Below are 21054 nucleotides of genomic sequence, written 5' to 3' on the forward strand. Positions count from 1 at the left end.
CTACAGGTGGCCCACCTAGGTTGCCGGAGCACACGGTTTTGCAGTTTTGCGAGAACAAAAAAGTCCATGACGCAAGACCTTATATTCCCTGCCATTCTGCATCACACCTGGTTTGTTTGCTTGTTTGCGTGCGCGCGCGCGCATGTGTGCGTGTGGGTGTGCGTGTGTATGTGTTTGTGTGTGGCGTGCGTGCGTGCGTGCGCGCCTAATCCAGCTGTGAAATCGGCACCTTCCTTTGACTGATTATGGCGCCGCGGTCACTGAACTTCTGCTTTCCTGCGGACCGTAACAAAAGAAAATAAATTCGTACTCTCAGTTTTGGCTGCCAGGAAGAAAAAAAGAGGCGCTGGCGAATAAATGGCGATGTTCGATTTCTGCGCCTGGCGCCAACCGTGTTACGCAGGTAATGAACGCCCAAGCACGACACGCCCTTGGAGTAGTTTTCTTCTTGAGTATGGAAGACGTCAGAGTCGCCAGGGACCGAAACGTCACTTTTCCAGAAAACGTTTGGGTCGGCGACAACGCCTTGCAGCATGGGACCGTGGCCAGTGCTCTCGGCGACCCGCTGACGCCGGGCTATCCATCCGAAGGTGAGAGCAGGGCAGTCCATGCAGGCTCTTTGGAAACTCTTTATTCAGCTGAGCGCGCACTCCTGCGCTAACCCACTGGGCTAACGGCTATCACTCATGGCGCATCGTTGAGTTTAGGGACTTCACCGCTGTGGTCTTACCTTGGATCTCGGTTGACATGATAGAAAGTTACGTAGCCGTGGTAGCCGACTGAGCACAACCTTCTGGCAGGTACTCTTCATCGGCTGACCGTGCAAGACGCCGGCTTGCCTTTCGTCCCGGCACAACCGATCAACGAGGAGGACGCCCAAGCCATATTCCAGTAAGGCCGCCCTCCTTATGAGGCTGAAGATTCCGCTACCGTCCCCAAAAACTGAGGCGCCATCTTTCGTGCAGGCACATCACTGAAGTAGCGTGCCCTCCGGAGTGGGACCCGCACTTGAACGTGCCATGCGGCATTGTTTCCGAGCCAAATGTGAAGTAAGCGCTGGACTACCTTAAGCCTTCCGCCATATAGTCTGCTCCCAGAAATAGCAACGTCACCATATCGGTTAATTTCAGCTTTTTAGATCTGTCAACCAAGAAAGTCGTCTGACGCAAATCGTCAACGGAGGTTTGATTCATTGGTCATTGTTTCCATGGTCATGCGTGTAAACATCGAAGGCTCAGGTTCATATAAGCCAGGCTAGAGCCAGAAATGTTTAACTTTTTCTGTTGATGTCCCACATTTGTTGGCAGTACATAACGAGAATCACAACATTAAATGGCGATACATAAAATGAGATGTCCAATTTGGTCATAATTTTCCATTTTTCAATTAAATCTTTTCGTGACCCTCGAGTCTTCATCGGTCTCATAGCAAGAATTACAGCGAAATATGCAGTATAAACTGGAAAAAAATCACCATTTTCTTTTTCTTTTTTGGTCGTATAAAATTGTGAGCGAATCGCTTTTGTGATGGTCCCGGAGCATTGCGGTTTCCGCGGCTTACCGACGTCGGAACACTGCCATGTTGCAATCCCTATATATATGACCGTGAAGAGGAGAGATCAAGAGTTCCGCTGGTTTCAATGCTGCACTTATCTGGCCGAATGCAAAAGCAAACGAGGCGATAAACGAAGCAAAAAAAAGGGAATAATCATTAAGGTGGATATTCTTAGCTTTCACTTTTTTAGCGATCGCTTTCACTTATCCATTTCTCAATTCGTAACGAATGACTGCAGAATGATTCTGTTTTGAGCATGGGTCCTGAGACGCGGTGGAGTGCAAAAAAAAAGTTCTTTAGTTTTCTATGTATTCGTGCAAAAGTTTGAAATTTATTTTTGTGAGAAACGTTTTCAAATAAATTTTCCTGCTGTAGTTTAACTTTTGTTTTCATAGATATTCGCCATTTAAACAAAGAACTAATAGCTTTTTCTGCACAGAACGAGGTGCTGTGAACGTGCTGACATAAAATAAGACGTGCAGTTTTCTTAACTATTTAATAGCCTGGTGATGACTTTATGAAGGTGTTAACTGTCTGAACTCAGTAAATATAACAGCTACGTTAAAATTATTGCAATTCTGAACTGATTGTGAAAAGTTACATACCTGCGCCAAAAATCGCTGCATTTAATGCATAAATAAGGAAAACCATGGAAGCGCACCCTGAAAAGGCGCACGTTTCAATGTTGGTATACCTGAAATTTGAGTTTGTTCCTTTTGATGCCGCGTGTTGTTTGTGAGGTTCCTTGCAAGGATTCTGTAAAGAGAAAACCGTAAAACCTACCCACACACGTTCTTTCGCCTCATCGACAGAGCACATGCTCGCCGCTTTCAATCTGCCGAGACGATGCATATGTCTTGCCTCCCGGTTGGCAGGTTGCAGCTGACGACGTACAACCAGATGAAAATCTCTGTTATCCAGGACGTCATCGGCGTGTGGAAAGGAAGTATAGAGCCAGGTAAGCACCGCAGAACCATCGCTGCTAGGAAAGTTTGTCGCCACCCGCTTTCGCTATAGGAACTGCATTTTCAATCCTCATTGGCAGCACAACAGCGCAGCTTACAAAATTGTGCACATAAGCATTTTACATGGTGCTTACACAGTGCCTCGCGTGAGGTGTGCCAAGGGTTAACAACAAAGATAGCTGCGCGTTGAAGGCGTAAACAATTAACGGCGGGGTGGCGCCAAACGCGAAATCTTCTGAGCAAACGCTCTGCATTCAAACATTTCAAATTTCGAGCGTTTTGTTCTCAGCGCGGAAACTGCACCCATATTAAGTTGCCGTTACGAAACTGACTCTATATGTATTTTCAGCTCACGCTTTGCAAACTTTTATTAGAGACTTGTTCGACACATCCAACGGCATATCAGTTCACTAGTTATTTCAAATAAGTAAACAGGTCGTCATGAGTTAAGAAAATAATCCGCCTTGCTTCAGGTGTCAGCCAGCGCTGCTGCTTAAGCCTAAGTTCTTGATCGTGTACCAGCGCTTTTGAAATCTTTGGTTCCCCCCAAAAAAACTGCTGCCTTGGCTAACACTGGTGCTGAGGGCCAACACTGGCCCCCACGCAGCAGTGTATTCCGCTACAAGACGTAATCTGCGGCCATATGGTAGAAAATAGAATCTCCCTAGTTGAAAGCGTAACCAAATTCAAGCGCAGAAAAAAGAAGCCCGGACCCTATCAACGAATGTGACGTCATAAAGGGCAGCGAATGCGTGAACAAAAAATGATCAGTAGCTAAAATAAAACATCATTATCCTGTTTTTGTGTAAACAGTTACGTGATCGCATTAGTCCATTCAGCTATAACTTCTAGCGCAGCGTGGAAAGCGTCAAGATGTAGGAAAGTCTAGCATGACCACAGATGCCGTCGATGACCTGTCGATGCTGTGTTTAGTTCCGAAGGCCGCTTTCAAGGGAGCAAAACGGAGGCTGCCCGCCTCAGACCGAGGTATAGATTGGACCTATTGGCTGCTGTAGTGGGGCATAGGCAGAGCGCTTGTGAGAAGCATTCAAGACAGCTGCGATGGTAATGATACAAGACATGCCTATAAGGCAGCAAAAAATATTTAAATTTCATTTACTGTTAGTATCTCGCTGCCAACTTCGTTTACTGGCTAGTTTTAGTCACTATGAATTACAATTTAGGCAGGGGTCCCAGCGGAATACTAGCTTTTGCAGCTTCGCTTGTTAGACGGTGTTTTCTATGCATGCGTCATTGCACACGTAAAGTTCCCGCTGTGCGGGGAAATCATGCCTTTCCAGAATTTTTTGTTTTTGTTGTTCACAGAGAGGAGCAGACAACAGTCACCTTGCGCAAAGGGCCTGGAAATGAATGGAGGTGCTCAATTTGTCGCTCTAGCCCAGTGACTTGATGAAGCCTCATGGAGTGACCGTGTGCAACAGCACGTTGGTACCAAACACCGCAAACAAAGCCATTTACAATCTAAACTCGGTTTACGGTTCATGGGGGTTTAATGTCCCAAAGCGACTCATGCTATGAGGGACGCTGTAGTGAAGGGCTTCGGAAATTTCGACCACCTGGGGTTCTTTAACGTGCACTGACATCGCACAGTACACGGGCCTCTAGAATTTCGCCTCCATCGAAATTCGACCTCCGCGGCCGGGATCGAACCCACGTCTTTCGGGCCAGCAGCCGAGCGCCATAACCACTTAGCCACTCCGCGGCTACAATCTAAACTCAATTTATAGATACGCTTCGTAAATTTTGGGCCCTCTTTTGACGAGCGATGCTGCCAGGCGGTCATTAAATAACGGTGGCGCTTATTCGTGCAGACCGGCTGGTGGTGGTGGGCAGCCGGACCACTGGTTCGGCGACCGCCACCATCCGCGAGCACCGCTGGCTGGCCGTTACCCAGCTGCTGCTGCAGAGCCTCGCCTTCCGGCACCTGCGCCGCATCGGCTGGCGTCCGCGGCGCAGCCTCGCGTTCGCGCTCTGGCAGACGGACCAGAGCAGCGCGCTGGGATCCACCGAGTGGGTCGATGAGCACGCCGGTCAGCTGCGGCAGCAGGCCGTGCTCTACGTGGACAACAACCCGGTCACAGGCAAGCAACCGCGTGTGCGGCGCGCACGCAGCAGGTCTGCACTGACTCGGCGCCGCTCTTGGGCTATTCATTCGGCCGGTGCTTGAATAAATCCATCGCGCGCGCCCCGAACCATCAGAAGCCCCCACCTTACCGTCGCAAGCACCATTCGTCAACGTCGTGTGACTGTCGACGGCGCCTCGCAACTATCGTGTCACGTGACACACGCTACATGTCTTCTGCGTACGCAGCCGTTGTTTCTATAGCGAAAGCTCTACTCCTCCCGTACAAAGCTGAAGGTCATGTGGACATGAAATTCGACATTCAAACCAGGAGGAGCGGAGGCTTGGCTCTGACGTCATACCATGTGACTCGCCACGCCTAGCCACAGCTGTGTGCGTTGAGCCGACGGCGCTCGCTTGCCTCGCAACTATCGAGTCACGTGACTCGCTGCTCCTCGCCACAGCTGTCTATGCGGAGCCGACGGCACTCTCGCAACTGCCGGAAGTCGCGTGACGCGCCGTTCGCCATAAAAAAGCGTGTGGCGTGTGTCTACATTCACACAAAGCGATGGATAAGCAACGTGGCGGAACTAGTGTTTCGATGTGTCGTCACCGTCAAGCGGAATCTGATGACATATACGACATGGAAAGGCGCCAGCTTAGGTAACCATGATCAACAGAGATTTCGCTCGTCTCACTATAATTCAGCCGGGTTGAACCGCATCCAATTTTTTTTTTGTTACTGATACAGTTTCCTAGAGAGACAGTGAAGACGACTCCATCCCATTTTTGTTCTGAGTAAAAACTCGTTCCTGTGGCTCTTTCTGGGTGTGTGGTGTCTATCCGGCAACAAAACACGCATTTATTGCTGAAACAATAGCATTAAAAATTTTTTCCCCGCCATTCGATTCAAACTCGTGACGTCTACATCGAAAAAGGGCTCCGTGATCACCGTTGTTGATGTGTAGCCTATAGCCTCTGGGATAAGCGCCCAGAAAAATGTGCCGACGCACCCCAGTTCACTATCGAAATCGGCCGGTGATGGCGACACTGATCGTAATTTTGTGACCTTTTCTTGCTTTGAAAAGCTCCGTTATCAGCGTAAGTAGCGCCTTTGTCGTTAGAATGCGGTAGGCTATCGGTACAGGCCAACGTCAATCCCCAGTGTCCCTTTAAGCTGGAAGCTGTGTATAGGGCTATGTTACAAGCAGAAAAGCAAGCATGGAAGGAGCGTTTACCCCGGGTGTGTCTGCAGGGGCAAACTATGAATTGCCTTGTGAAAGCTTCGAGAAATTAATATATTCAGAACTAATCGCGACATCGACGACGAAAAATTCAGAGCTGGGTTAAGAAGAACAGACACGAGCAATTCAGAACCAATCAAGACAACAGGGCGGCAATGTCTTCTTCATAGTACTACGATAAAATCGTCAGAGCTATGCGGCCATAAAAGGTTCCGGGAGGAAAGAGTACACCCAAAGCGCGTCTACTTATCTCGTTTGGGAACAAAAGGAGAAAAGTTGAGATGGGATGCTAAAATCTGCCCAAAAATTTTCTCAGTGAATCAAGACGGCAGCAAAACTACTAACCTCTAGTTAAAAACCAAACTATCACGGATGCAAGCAATCATTAGGGTGCATAATATATGGTGAGTGATTAGTTTTGTCATAAAGTTTTCTTAACGCAATTTTCTTCAAGCTATTTTATAGCGTGAGAGAAATTATGGGAAAAAAAATGAGCCGACGCTAAGGCAGCGATTGAATATCGAGCGTTGACACACCGAACATAGGTCGCCGGTTCGAATAGCTGGCGCAAGCTAGGTTCTAACTAAATTAGTATATTTATGCTGCACGATACGCTGAATCGTATGATACCATCCGGAACATTCTGCGGCAAACGATTGGCCCACAAATTTTACACGAATGTCGGGACTAAGTGGCCCGACTTTGACGCCTGCCAGACAGGGGATATATATATATATATATATATATATATATATATATATATATATATATATATATATATATATATATATATATATATATATATATATATATATATATATATATATATATACCGGATCGACATAGTGGTGCTCGGACATCACGCTTCGTTTGTTATTACTTTATTCCATTATGTTGCCACCCCGGTTATCATGACAACCACTGGGTTACGATTTACGTTATAATGCATAACGCTGAGACCCGAAACGCGGTAAGTAGAGCTTAACGCTCTAATGCAATGTTGTTGCTATGAAGGCCGCTATATCGGATTCAATCCGTGGAATCTGCATAAGTCGGAGGCTCGAAACGCAACCAGTCATACTCTGAGTCATACTGCGACCATTTCTGTCGGGCATGATGCAGTCGTTACAGATACAGCCTTCTTTGGAAGAGTAGACATCATATTTACTCCGAAGTGATAAAAGAATGCCTTCCTTGTTAAGCTTCACAATCAGAAAGATAAGTTTCAAAGTTTTCGTGTTCACAAACTTACTGAAAGTCAAGAAGTGATACGCCGCAATAGCTTCGCCGCAGGACAAGATAAAACGTGGTGACGCTTGCTTTACAGGCAAAACTTAAGGCGCTCGCGACAGTGCCCGTCAATTAGGGAACCCTCGTGTGCGAACGTATCAGACAACCTGAATCGCAGGTCATAGCGAGGTCTCTCACAAGAAAACGGGGGCTGCAGGAGCACACCACATTCACTACACTAATAGTGCTCTCGTGCTACTGGAACAGCGCTTTAAGTTACATTTCAACAGCCTGGCCTCAGGATACATGGCATCAAAGGCGAATGACAAATGTTCACAAATGTGAATCACAAATCTTCATTCAGTCGCAGTGACAAGGTTGGCTTCCGCTGAGCCCGCCGACTACGCAGCTCACCATGTGATGTCCGAGAAAACACAGGCATTAGGCCTGTGCATGTTAAAGTTCGTTCAACGACTGTCTCATAGCTGCGCGGCGACGCGTGCTGTTGTGTGTCCACTACACGGTCACAAATAAGGAGGGGCTTTTTTAATGCCATCTGCTGGTGACGCATCTCTAGCGCCGTTGGCAACGACGTCCGTACTTTTCACTGTATTCGTTCAGCGCCAACATGTGCACAAAATACCTTCTCCTGATAAAGTTTTTTTTCCTCCTCCTTTTCTCCTTTCTTAACCTGTGCCTGTCGTAACCGTGCAGCGCCCACAAACGCTTCCATTGGCATATACAACCAGCTAGCCCGAACACAAGCTACACTTAAAGTCTCACGACTCAACACCCGCGTGTGCACTTCCTTTGTCAAAGTACGTTCGGCTAGTTCCTAAACACCAAGGAACATCGTTTCTCGCATATTGCATGCGCGAACACACATCCGCCAGCGGCACTTGTAAGGGAGACGAGGGATACACCGGACTAAGAACGACTAAAAAAATTAATTTGGCGCTTACAAATATAAATGAAATCGGAAGAGAATCAGAAAAGAAAAAGAATTGGAATAGAATGGCGAATGAAAGTAAAATTCTATTGGACTTCCTCCACATGCATGAATCCAACTGACCGCCTCTAACTTTCGAGCCGTCATTATCGTAAGCGCAACGCTCTCACGGGATCCCAAAGTAAAACTGTGTTAGTCGCGAGTGCGCAGAGCACAGTATTATATTCTCCGGAAATGGAACGGGTAGCGATGCACGACACTAGCGATATACCCTCCGCCTCCCGCTTTGACTCACCTGGGGCTCGCATTAGCTAGTATCATGAAGGGCAAGGGTGGCCTCCTTCGTTTTCATGGACATGACTTATCTTACTACAAGTCCCCTTAAGACGAGCCAACTGAGAAAATGGAGAAAGCGCCTTTTTGCAGGTACGAGAAACAGCGCGACGCTCCTTCGTCACAATACCGTCAGGGGATTCCTATGTAGTGTGCGACGCCGAAACACACGCCGCTGCATGCGGTTGCGAGTAGCGAATGGCTGCACTCCACCACTTATTCTAAATGAAGCGCACTGCTGTCTGTGTTGCCAGGGGCACTGTTCGAGCCACACGCTTCGCCAAGCCTGGCTCCGTCACTAAGAGAAGTGGCCAACATGGTGAGTGCTTAAGCATGAATCCTTCGGACAAGAGCACTTTGGTTCAGCCGGCCGCTCCGGTGTAACACACAAGTGAATTTCTATAATGGCTGCGTGTTCTTGAATAAGGCGTAGGTTCCCGTTCGGCTATCCTTCATAACTTTCATCGGCAAAACACGTACATAGAAAAAGAAAAAAGACACCTGTGATGTCATTGACCCTCCCGTGTACTACTGTAATATTACTATGCGCGTCATTTTCGTCAAGGTGGCTGGAGATGTTGGCTTAAGCAGCGGCTCTTGATGTCAGCTTCGACACGTCCAAGTCAACGCAAACATACTGTTTTATCACACACACAGAGACACACACACAAAAAAAGATAGAAACTCGCACTTTGACATTTTTAGGATTAAATCGCTGGTGACACTATCAGCGGCGATAAGAGCACAGAAAGTACTACCGTTTTGAGAAACTGCCATCTTTTAAGGCACTTTTCTAAAAAAAACATAAATGCATTGAAACATAAATTTGCAGCTGTGAGCAGTATCGTACAGAAACGCTGAGAGACACTTCGGGAAAACAAATGGATGATGCATGAAATTGTATTTAGTGTACCTTTAAACATGTTACAACCTTATATACAGAGGGTTTCACTAAGACATTACACAATTTTAAAAAACAGGCTTTTTGTGTTAGAAGAGCCCATTTGTTCAGCATAACATTGTCAGCGGTGTAGTATGTCCGAACACGGCTAAGACGTGCTACCTAGCGGGCTGGTTAACTAATATTGAATAGTTTACTTTTCAGCTATTACTGTTAGGCTCCTTAATTATTGAGAAACATGTAGCCCACTGCAAGTAATATCCATATCAGTTTTTAGAATTCAGAAAACACAGGTACCTTCGGTGCTGTGGCCCAACAAATTTCGACTACACCGCGCCAAAATGCATGCGCTTTCGAGAAGCTTGCAGGCAAAGCAACCTCTCCAGTCCACATAACTCGTCGAAATAGCCAAAATTTGTTGGGACACAGCGCCGAGGGTAACCGCGTTTTCGAAATTATAAGAACTGATATGAATAGTAATTACGGCGGGCTACACGTCTATGAATAGTTCAGGAGCCGATCAAAAGTTAAAAGTTAACTATTAAATAATAGTTAACCAGCCTGGTAGTTAGCACGTCTATATATATATATATATATATATATATATATATATATATATATATATATATATATATATATATATATATATATATATATCAGACAAGGCAAATAAAATGAGGGGCTCGTTTGACACACATATGAAGGAAGTCATATATATACACATATATATACACACAAAATTTGGCTGCATTGTGCGAAAATACATGCGCTTTCGAAAGAGCATGCAGCCAAAGCAACCCCTCCAGTGCATGTAACTAGTCGAAAGAGCCAAATTATGTCGAGCCACAACGCCAAGGGTAATTGCATTTTAGAAATTCTAAACACTGATATGGCTATTCAAAACGACCGGCTACAAATCTCTAATTGCAACTAGGCGCCTAACTCTACAAGTTAAAAATTTAATGATTAAAAATTAGGGAACCAGCTTACTACTTAAGACGATTCCCCGGTTTTATGCTGTCCGCCAACACTGGTAGTACACGACACAAAAATCATACAGCGAGAAAAAGAAGATAAAGATAAAGAAAATGATAAAGCGAGAAAAAGCCGATACGTAATAGATGGAAAATTAGAGACTGTTCAGTTGGATGTTTCGAGGACCACTCTACAACTTTTTCTTTGGACTTTTTCGCCCATCTTCTTTGCTTGCGAAGTTAGTTAATTAACCTCGACTAATTATGCATTTAAGCACAAAACAAAAAAATAGTATGACTTACTACATACAATAGCCAGCAGCATGCATTTAGTCGCGTCGTCTTAGAGTGCCTCGGCGTATTTAAAAACCCTGACTAAAGTTAGCTGGGACACCCTGTGTATGAGAAACCAACAGCCAAAGACGCCAAGGAGCATACGGGGTTTCTTTTATTATTATTGTTAATTGTGGTGTTGATGAATGGAGACTATTATTGTACATTTTATTGCTCTAAGGTAATTGCTTAGACAAGCAGAAGAAAAACAGCCACATGCCGCCGGTGGGAACCGAACCCACGACCTCCGAATTACGCGTCCGGTGCACTGCCGACTGAGCTACATCGACTTTGTTTTTTCTTTATTGCAGACTTCAGCACTTAATTTACAAACCAATCCATTCGAACAACACAACACAGGTGCTAAAACTACGTCACCCACACTTAGGGTTACGTGAACACATTGAAATTCTCGCATGTATAACAAAACTTTCATTCTCGGAAGTCACTCAGGCCCTGGATCTTGTATCTTGTGGCCTTCAATAACTCTTCTAGCAGATTCACGAAAATACTCTCGTATCGGCCTCGCGTCAATGACCGCATGTCTGACTGCCATGCTGGATCGCCAAATACTGCTGAGCTACGGCGACGGCTGTCAAGTCTCCTGCTTTCAGGGGTATTTAAGTTTACAGTTAGACTTAACCATCAAGACTGTTAACCAGCGCCACACTCGTCCATAAGCAACGGACGCAGCTCGGTTGATAGAGCACCGGACGCTTAATTTGGAGGCCGTGGGTTCGGTTCCCATCGGTGGCATCTGGTTGTTTTTTCTTCTGTTTTTCTAATCAATTATCTTTAAGCGATAAAATATTCACTAATAATCTCCACTGACCAACACCACAAATAATAAAAACCAACCGTTGGATTCTGTGATATGTATAACGATCCCCTCATTTTCCTTCTTAACTATAAAAGATATATATATATATATATATATATATATATATATATATATATATATATATGTATATATATATATATATATATATATATATATATATATATATATATATATATATATATATATATATATATATATATATATATATATATATATATATATATATATATATATATGTATATATATATATATATATATATATATATATATATATATATATATATATATATATAAGCATACACATCATTACACCGAGTAACGTGTTTCCTTTTCTTCCTTAACCGAAATTTATCCCCCCCCCCCCCCTAGTCGCGTGGTTCGGAACTTGAGCACGTGCTGTTTTCTTTCTTTTTTTTTTAAGCAAGGCGCCTGCGTGAGCTCTTGAGTGCAGTAAGAACAAATCGTTCGTGATTTCGTGACTACACACAAATGATATAATTACGCCGCTATGCCAGGTTTATCTCAAGGGCTCGGACAGCACGCTGAAGGCTGCCTGGACAGCGCAGAATTCCACGCCAAAAGATGACAGAGGAGAACCGCTGTAAGTTTTCCCTCACTGCATGCTCCTTGCCGTGCTACGAGCTGCTGTATCCACCCTCGCGGCCGTCACAGATAAATAGCAAGCTTATAACGCATGTGAAGAGGCAGGTGTCGCTGACGCGCACCTAATTTTTGCTACGCCCTGTGCGATCATCAGAATATATTAAGGCATCTCTTTTTGCCTGCATGAGAGAATTGCCGACGATCTGTCCAGGTGATTCACAACTCTGTACAGAATATAAGCGCATTTATTGATTCGCAGTATTCGGCAACAGCAGCAAACAACGCAAGAAATAGACTCAGAGCGAACAAAGTATTGATTGATTTAGTAAATTATTTATTTTTTGTTACCCGTAAACACTGTGAAATGATCGATGCATAGACGGGGAATGGAAATACAAGCATTTTTTAGCGTGGTTGAAGCTCCCAGGTAGCAAAAAATAAGTCTTTGATAATAACTTAAAGTGGATTCCAGAATCTTTCAGATCTTAACTGAAAATGAAGTGGTGTAATTTAAAGAGTTCCAAATTTGACTTTCAAGATTAGGATTTCAGGGCTAAAAGTCGTTCTTGCGTGTTTACAGGGTGCCTAATGTCGTTAATCTGGGACGTTTCGCCTTTTCATTCACGATGCTCATTCGTTACCGCATAGTGCTTGTCACATACATGACTGTACGACACCCTTGCTCTTGACACTGCGAGCAGACGGGGTGCAAAGTAAGGCCGGTTGCGTTTCTGCCCCCGCTATATAGCGACAACCCAGCGTGCGTGCATGCAGGCCCCTGGCCGTGAATGGCCACTGGGACGACGGTCCTTTCGCCTTTGCTGTGGGAGTCCCGACTCTCGCTGTGTCCTTCGGAGTGAGTATCTACTGTTTCGTCCAGAAAAAAAGGCGCTTTAACTGACTTTTTCGCGAGAAAAAAAAAGTGTTTCCAAGTTGCGTGTGTGCGGGCTTGAGACCAAGTAGGCATCAACGTTCTCTCGGACGAGCGCCCGGGCTACTATTTCAGTCGTTACTGGAGCAGCCCATGAAGTGAATGACGGAAGTTACGACTTTGGGCTATTTTGCTGAGAGCGTTTACCCACTGCATACCTTTTGGCAGCCATCATGCACTTAGCATTTCAATGGAGAGATAAGGAGAAGAGTACAATGGACGGTACAATGCGAACAGAGTGCTCGCTCCGAGCGGGGCCTAGCACGAAAACAGTGTAATGCGTTGCTATGTGCACACCTGAGTCGTGTTTGTATGTCAGTTCGCGCGAGTTCGAGGGGCGATGTACTGGCGGTTTACATGATCCCGACAAAAGTCGAGTCTAGTGGGCTGTCTGGCTGAAAACCGGCTCTCGAGCGGGCTCATGTATGGACCTCCTGCATGTTTGTAAACAAACGAGGTGGCGCTGCAGTTGCTAGCGAGCTCGTGGTAGGCAAAAGGTTGGGGAGTGGCGTCGCGGATAGGTGTTGAGCGCGGGTTTTCAAGGGTTGTAGGCGCGTTTCCAGTTTCTGCGAATCATAGCAATGATCGATGCTTCCAACTTAGTAATTTGTCGAAGTACACGAGCTCGCGTTGTCCACGTGCGGCCTATAAAGAGAAATAGTTTGCCACTGTGTATTGTATATATGGTTAGTAGTAAACATGTAGAAAGCGTTCCTGCCGTTTATTTATGCGCTAGGCATTGAATAAAACAAGTTTTGACACTCTGCACTAGCCGGAATGAATTTACTTCGGGACAGCAGTGAGGGGAAGTGCTGGCGTTGTTTCGTCGGAGCAGACATGCGCTCATCGTCTGCTAGCTGACATACGTACGTGTCCCGCTGCGCGAAATGTGGGGACAGCGTCGTGTCCCCGATCTCCTGTCTCGCTTAGCGCTGTTTTTAGCCGCATGACCACGCACCAGCCAGGCCGACTTGTCCTCTTGTTAAGCTGGTCAATTTGGTGAAAATTTTTGATTTTTAGAATTATTTTCTTTCCTAGCCCTGAAGTCTAGTTTCGTGACGAAAAATTATAGCAAAATATTGAGTACAAATTTATAAATTACGCTTTTTAGAAGTGTGGTCGTCAAAAATTGTGAGGTAATTTCTTTGATTTCAGTGCCGCATTTCTTTGACCAAAGCGAAAGCGAAGATGCCATAAACGAGGGAATAAACTTTAAGGTTCGTTTTCTGACCTCTCACATTTTCTGCGACTGGATCACTCACCTTCGTAATTCGCATGGAAATCAAATGATTCCATTTGTCGCAAACTATTCCTGAGACATTGAGGAGCGTAATAAATCTCTCGATTTTTTTCCCTACACGTATAGTATTGTGTTAGTTATTTTTTGTAAGAAACGTTTTCATGTAACTATGCATGCATAGGTATACTGATCATATAGAAAAAGAACTAATCGCGTCATCATACAGAACAGGGCTTTATGCACATGCTGGCATAAAAAATCTGCGCACTATCTACTCAATTATTTGAGACCTAGCTTGGGGGGACTTGACGACGGAGTTAATTATAATTGCCCAGAACTGCACCAGGTATAGCTATAAATAAAAGGAATGACTGAAACTAGCGTAGGAATTTCATATTTTCACCACGTTTAGTTACATATCGCATGCATGAAGAACGAAAACAATTTTCATGCCGCGTCCCCTCTCAATCTCGCCACGTGTCTGTTAGTAGCACGCCTGCGGCTGCTTCTTTCCAAACAAGCTTCGCGATCATGTATTACCTCATGAAACATGACACATGCATGATGCAATGAAAAAGCATATGGCGTTTAGCACACTTAAGGTACGCTATTCTAAGCACACCAACGCGACCGCGCAAGATTGGCACAACTTACCAGACTTCTTTCTACTCGAATGAAATAATTACGTCGTCATATCAAGAAACAGTTTCAAGTAACTATTAAATGTCACAAAACGCGCCATTTAAACATGGTGTGCTATTAACAAAAAAACGCATTCCTTGGGGGCGAGTGAACCTGTCGGCGCCCCGAGCACTCCGGCTCAAGGTGATAAATACGTGTGCAGCTACATATGTCTTTTTTTTCCTTGAGCAATTATCAGCCTACTATCCTGAAGTTCAGGCGAATGAACGCAGTAACTTGCATGCTATTAAGTGCATTGAGTGGCAGTGCTTATCGACTCCCAGACTTCGCGCTTTACTACCGTGGCCCTATGCCTGTTAGCCAGTTTCCGAATGCGGCATTTATGTGCGAGAAACCTATCGAGGCTAATTTAATATTTTTATGCTACTACGCGGATCCAGCAGTGACGCAGCTGGTCAATATATGCTGCTTCTGCAGTGCACAGGCTTGAAGCAGCCGCCGGTAACTGCGGCAGCTGCGGTAGGCACGGGCAAGCGGAACCTGTTTTGCCTACCATGCGAAAGTCGCTGCTAACATCAGCGCCACCGCATCTTCGTGACGTCGCGGGGTGAAGGAGGTCCATACGCTAGGAGGTCGAGCTAAGCGACCGTCGAGTCGGGCTGGCGCAGCCCCACTGCAGAGGGTGGGTTGACTCGCAGCCCTCTCCGCAAATTACACTTAATCCTCTTTCACGCTTGGGGAGAGCGTCTTCTGCAGGGGAGAACAGAAGCGGGCGTCGGTTTACTACTCGTGCGGTCGTGCCTCGCGGGGCGCGCCGCGAGAGTCGACTCGCTAGTGTCGAGTTCATGTAAAAAGTCAGCCCGACTCGACCCGCACAACGACGTTGCGCTGCAGAGAGGAGGGAGTGAGGTCTTAATGCAGCTGCTGCTCTTCAGTGTGGATGCTCATGTTCAAGCGAAGCCGCATAGACACGCCAGCCATCGTGTCTCATACTTAACGGCGTCTGTCAGGTTTCGCTTTGCTTGATAAGCGGCGTAGTGCTCGCATGCTACATAAACATACTGACACGCTGTGTAGGGCCGCTAACAGTGACGGCGTGATGTGAACAGGGGCCGAATTTGGCGACGAACCTTTCCCAGATCAATTCGTTTGTCTCTATGGCGTTGGTCAACTTCGGAGTCGACTCTCGCAGCGCGCCCTCTGCAGTTAGGCTGGCCCAATCCGACTCGACGGTCGCTTAGCTCGACCTCCTGGCGTATACATAAGCCCGATAGCCGGTTTTCAGCCCGAGTGCCTACTCGGCCCGACTTTTGTCGGGCTCATGTAAACTCCCAGTTTGATAGCGCAGCTGGCGATCGCAAAGCTAGCTTCTTATCCGCACTGACGCCGCAGGTGACAGCCGTCAGTGGTAAAATGGCAAAAGAATGTACGTTGAAAAAGACTGTTTCAGGGCACGATTCTTGGTTTACTTTTCTTTCCTGAACATGCATTTTCGTTCTTCTTCCGTACGGCCCAACCGGCCCGAGCAGCTCGGTATAACCACTGCAGCCTTGCGCAGGAGCCCGACCGCCCGTACGGGGAGTGGCCGGCGCACCGGGTGCTGCCCGACGCTGCGCAGCAAGATGATGTGGTGCACAAGAGCGTGATCGCAGCGCAAGTGGGGGCGCTGATGGCGCGCCTGTGGGCCGACAGCACAGTGCTACCTTACGACCCGGTGGCGCTGGCCAACTGGCTGCTAGACGCCCTGGACCGCTTTGAGCGCCGGCACGGGCACGTCTTGGAGACCTGTGACCTCAGCCTCGGTACGCAGCGAACTGAAGAGGAGGGAGGCAGGTTGGGGTGAAAGGAAAGGCGCAGCAATTGTCTAAACTGTTCCGGAACGGAAGACAGGGTTGAAGGTACGGAGAAGTTAAGGGGCACCACAGTGGAGAGCTCCAGATTATTTCTACCTCTTGGTGATCTTAGCGTGCACTGACATCGCACATCACTCGTAACTCGTACGCACTTGCATACCCCCCCCCCCCCGCCATCAAAATTCAGCCGCCGTGTCTGGGGTGCGATCCCGAGACTTTGGGATCAGCAACACAACTCCATAGCCGCTGATTCATCGCGGCTGCTGAGGAATGGGCTCGGCGTGAGCTTAAATGGCGCGAAAACCGGCGCTTTTTGACGCGCTGGAACTTGGGCCTTTTCTCTTCCCGCAGGGTCAGCAAAGCGCCTCTCGAAGACGTTTCACAGCGTGGCTGCCAGTTTTATGCGCCGAGCTCAGGAAGTTACGCGCGCTAAGTAAGTTTTCCCTGCCTGCACCGTGACTTGTCAACTGAATTTCGCGACTAGCAAGCCAGGTAGGGGCGCTATGTATACATTATTCGCAACAGCGCAGGAAACACGGACCAAAGGGGAGAAAGACAAAACAAGCGCTGACTTCAACTAAATAAAAACTTCAACGTAATAAAACGTAATAAAACTTCAACGTAATAAATTTCATTTGAAGTCAGCGCTTGTTTTGTCTTTCTCCCCTTTGGTCCGTGTTTCCTGCGCTGTTGTGGATAATGAATATATACCAACTCACCCAACTTTTTTCACTAATCGCTGTGTATAATCGCTCTGCCAGTGCTCAAGCTGTCACCTCGACAGCGCACTCGGCTGGTGGTTTAGCTCTGGTTAACCCTGGTCGAAAGCGAAAAGCTGCATCCCCCTGGCTACGTTTGTGGTCGAGCGACTGGCGGTTTGCATAGATAGCCATACTGAAACACACACGCAGTAGCAGGCATTTTTTTATTTGTTAAACATCTTGCTTTCTTCGAAACGACATAATCTCCGCGACCATGGCTTCTCGGCGCGCGGCTGCGGCAGGTTGTTCATCTTCCTCCGTCGCCCCAGGCGTCTGGCAGTGAGCGCGCACACACGCGCTTATTTACCCCCCGACTTCTTGCTCCTCCTCTTTTATATGACGTCAGCTGCAGAAGCGACACCAGCGGCTATTACACCAACGATCTCGACTTTGACCTTGGCCTTGCCCTTATGGACCACTTTGGTGTCGAACCTGACTACCACCAGTTATGCTCATGGTTTGACCTCTAGCTACATTCAAGGTCAAACTTGCGGCCCCCTGACGACTCGAATAGCTGGTGTAGTGCAGCTCTTCGCTTCTAAACCAATAAATAACGCAGGTAAAGCACCATATCGTGCACATCGTCAGTACCAGCAATAAATAATGTATGCACGAAAGAAATGGAAGACGTTGCCCGAACACACACACACGCGCGCGCACACACATACGCTATGTTACCTCAGTAAAGCTACTTATTTTACTGATTTAGAAGATATATCATTTGAGGGAATCGTTGCGACATGGATGGAAGCTTGTTCTATTCGCTTATAGATTTGGGAAAAAATTACATTTTAAATACTTGAGTTTTACATGGTATTTCTCTCATTTTATGCATGGTCCAGCCGTAGTGAAATGTTATCAGATTTGTAAAAATACCTGTGGGGGTCTATACCTGTGCGAGAATGAAATTTTTATGAAAAATTTTCAGTCTAAGATATTCTCTATGTTTCTGAAACGGTTCCCAACCAAGGCTTTCTTTCGCTCTTGAAACACTGAGATCCCTGGTAAAATTTGAAAAAAATACGAATCGTTATGTTTTGGATTCTTTCTAAACTGCTTACGTCACATGCCAACCACGGATTCCACACAGCACAATTGTAATCAAGAACAGGTCGCACATTGGATTTGTACAACGATGCCTTTGCCCGAACTTTCTTGCATTTCTGCGCAAGAAACCTAGAACTCAGCATGCTTTACTTGTGATATGATCAACGTGTGGGCGCCAAGACAGAAGAGACATTACGAACAATATGTTGTCCTGCAAAGCCATCTAGAGCGTTGAGACAATACGCATTACATGAAAAAAGAGGGCACATAAGCGCGCGTACCGCGTAAGTTATAGATGTGTGCTTTTTTTTCTATTCGTACAAATATGCTTTAATTATTAAAAGCATCATCTCGATTCCAGACGAGTATAAGCGAGTCCTCGTCGCTATGAGCACTCGTTTACTAAGCATGGAGCGGCTAAGGATGGTTCTAAAATTAGATGGTTTAAACGCTTTCTTGAGTCAAAGAAGCACGCAGGGACCCTCGTTAGAGACGGGGAAACCGTATAACGTAAGGAGCTTTCTGAAGTTTAGCCGTAGATTACTGCCTTTTACAACAGCCTTTGTTTTGAAAGTCAGAGACGGAATAGTATGGCAATTATTTTTCGTTAACATTTATTTCACCGCATTGTCTGCCGCACCGACTGTTGGCGGGAGCCTGGTGACGTTTGTGCCAACGACGAAGGCTGCAAAGAATGACATTGAGATGGCATTGGAAATACTAGCATCGCGAATAAATAAAATTAACTCTATTACCTCGACCCCAGTAGCTTTAGCCGCTGTCTTTGGCCGACAAGAAAAATGCTTATCAAGAAAAAAATAGTCCAGTTGACTTGCCGATCGAAAAAGTCTCAGGCATAATATAATACACTCTTTAAGGGCATTTGTAACGAAAAAAGGACCAACACGAAGAAGTCAGAAGTGCACTACTTGAAGCTTCTCCTTTCAGACTGTATCACAGTCTCTCAAGGGTGCGTCCGGAGGTCAATTATAGTTCGCAGCGTTCTTTTTTTTTTATTCGAGAAGTGTGCCGTGAGGCATAAGTTGAAAAAAGGAGAGGGGGGGAAGGAATGCACGGGATTGAAAGTTAAAAGAAGGAGTGAAGAACCGTTGCGCTGAGGTAGTCGCAGAGGTTGTTAATGAAACGGTTGTCCATTGTCCACTTCACGTAGTCACTTTCGCGGTTCCACCGCAGGCCCACCGCAGCGTTCTCCGGGTGGCACTTCTCTCCAGCCACTTCTTTCCAGGGTGGTAACCAGCCTTCTTGCGCTTGCTTGGACGCGGTAGCGCCAACATCAACGCTCGACCCAATGAATGGGCGCTTAATGGTTGCAATTTAAAAATTGTATAGTTTTTTTTTTTCAGAAGCTCCCAGGCCATGGCGACCATTGTAGAATTGTGCCCGACGCTAACACGGCTCTAGAGCCTCCGACGCGTGCTCTGACTGCAAGGATAAGCAGGGCGAAAAGCAAGTTTTCGTGCACTCTGGCCAACTGCTTGCGCCTCAGGTTTTGCGTGTTTGATGGACTAGGCCGCGCGCAAGCACATTTACCGTCTTTGCCAAAGGTAACCAGGCATGGCGCGAATGGCCCGGGGGCGGGAGTGCGGTCGTGAGGTGGCACTGTGTTCGCCGGCGCTCGCTGCGTGGATGATAAACACCGCGCAGATTCCACGCAGCGAGCGCGAGGGCGCAAAGCGTCGTTATCAACGGTACTCTCGGAGCAAGCGCTCACCAGAAAGCGCCGGCGAACGCAGTGCCACCTCACGACCGCGCTCCCGCCCCCGGGCCGTTCGCGCCTGCCTGGTTACTTTTGACAAAGACGGTACTTATTATCTATGTACGACCGGCGGCAAAATAAGTCGGGGCACGCGACAGGCGGCCAGAATCGGAAAATACTGCATCGCCTCGCCGTCTGACGTTGTACTTCTGGAGTCGAGACATCGCAGTGTGCGTGCGCGTCCTCTCATGCCTGCAGCCGTATCTTTTTTTTCTCGCGGCTATTTACGTGCAGCGTTTGGCGGTAGGAGTCGCTTTCTTTATTCACTACGTCACGCTCGCGCTTCGGCGGGCGCATGGCAAGCGTGAAGCGTTCGCTGCTCGCTTCGCCCGAATTAGAAAGCGACGCCTACTGCCAGAAGTTGGATGACATCAGATAGTCCGCGGTGAGCAACGGAGGACGCGCACGCACACTGCGATGTCTCGACACCACAAGTGCAACGTCAGATGGCGCGGCGATGCAGTTTTACTTGATTTTGGCCGCCTGTGGTGTGCCCCGACTTGTTTTGCTGCCGGTTGTACATACACGCGTACAAGAACTAGTAAGACGCCCTTTCTGCTTCCAAAGCGGATGAACCAGATACATCATATCGTAGTGTCGCCCCACGATGCCGCGAATGCCTAAACTTGCACCGGCCTCCCCAAAACGTATATGCTCGTTCTCGCCCTCGTTTGGCAGGTGGCAAGGTGGAGAGAGAGGGGAGAGTGAAAGTGGGGAGAGAACGGCGAAAGAGGGTGGGAGGCGACGCATAGGGGAGAGAGAAGGTGGGTGTGGAGTGTCACACGGTGATTGA

General features: G+C 46.9%; 1 protein-coding gene across 1 annotated transcript in view; it reads left to right on the forward strand.

The window, feature by feature from the left end:
* The window catches only part of LOC144114572 (glutamate carboxypeptidase 2-like), a 51096-nt gene that overhangs the window by 24425 nt on the left and 5617 nt on the right, over window positions 1-21054 (forward strand). Inside the window, exons 6-15 of the mRNA XM_077648409.1 lie at window positions 404-590; window positions 801-891; window positions 966-1049; window positions 2430-2512; window positions 4352-4621; window positions 8613-8677; window positions 11923-12008; window positions 12785-12866; window positions 16382-16625; window positions 17028-17109. Coding sequence (XP_077504535.1) covers window positions 404-590; window positions 801-891; window positions 966-1049; window positions 2430-2512; window positions 4352-4621; window positions 8613-8677; window positions 11923-12008; window positions 12785-12866; window positions 16382-16625; window positions 17028-17109 — 1274 coding nt within the window. The remainder of the gene's footprint in view (window positions 1-403; window positions 591-800; window positions 892-965; window positions 1050-2429; window positions 2513-4351; window positions 4622-8612; window positions 8678-11922; window positions 12009-12784; window positions 12867-16381; window positions 16626-17027; window positions 17110-21054) is intronic.

This window comes from Amblyomma americanum, chromosome 1 (assembly GCF_052857255.1).
Source record: "Amblyomma americanum isolate KBUSLIRL-KWMA chromosome 1, ASM5285725v1, whole genome shotgun sequence".
Classification (NCBI taxonomy): Eukaryota; Metazoa; Arthropoda; class Arachnida; order Ixodida; family Ixodidae; genus Amblyomma; species Amblyomma americanum.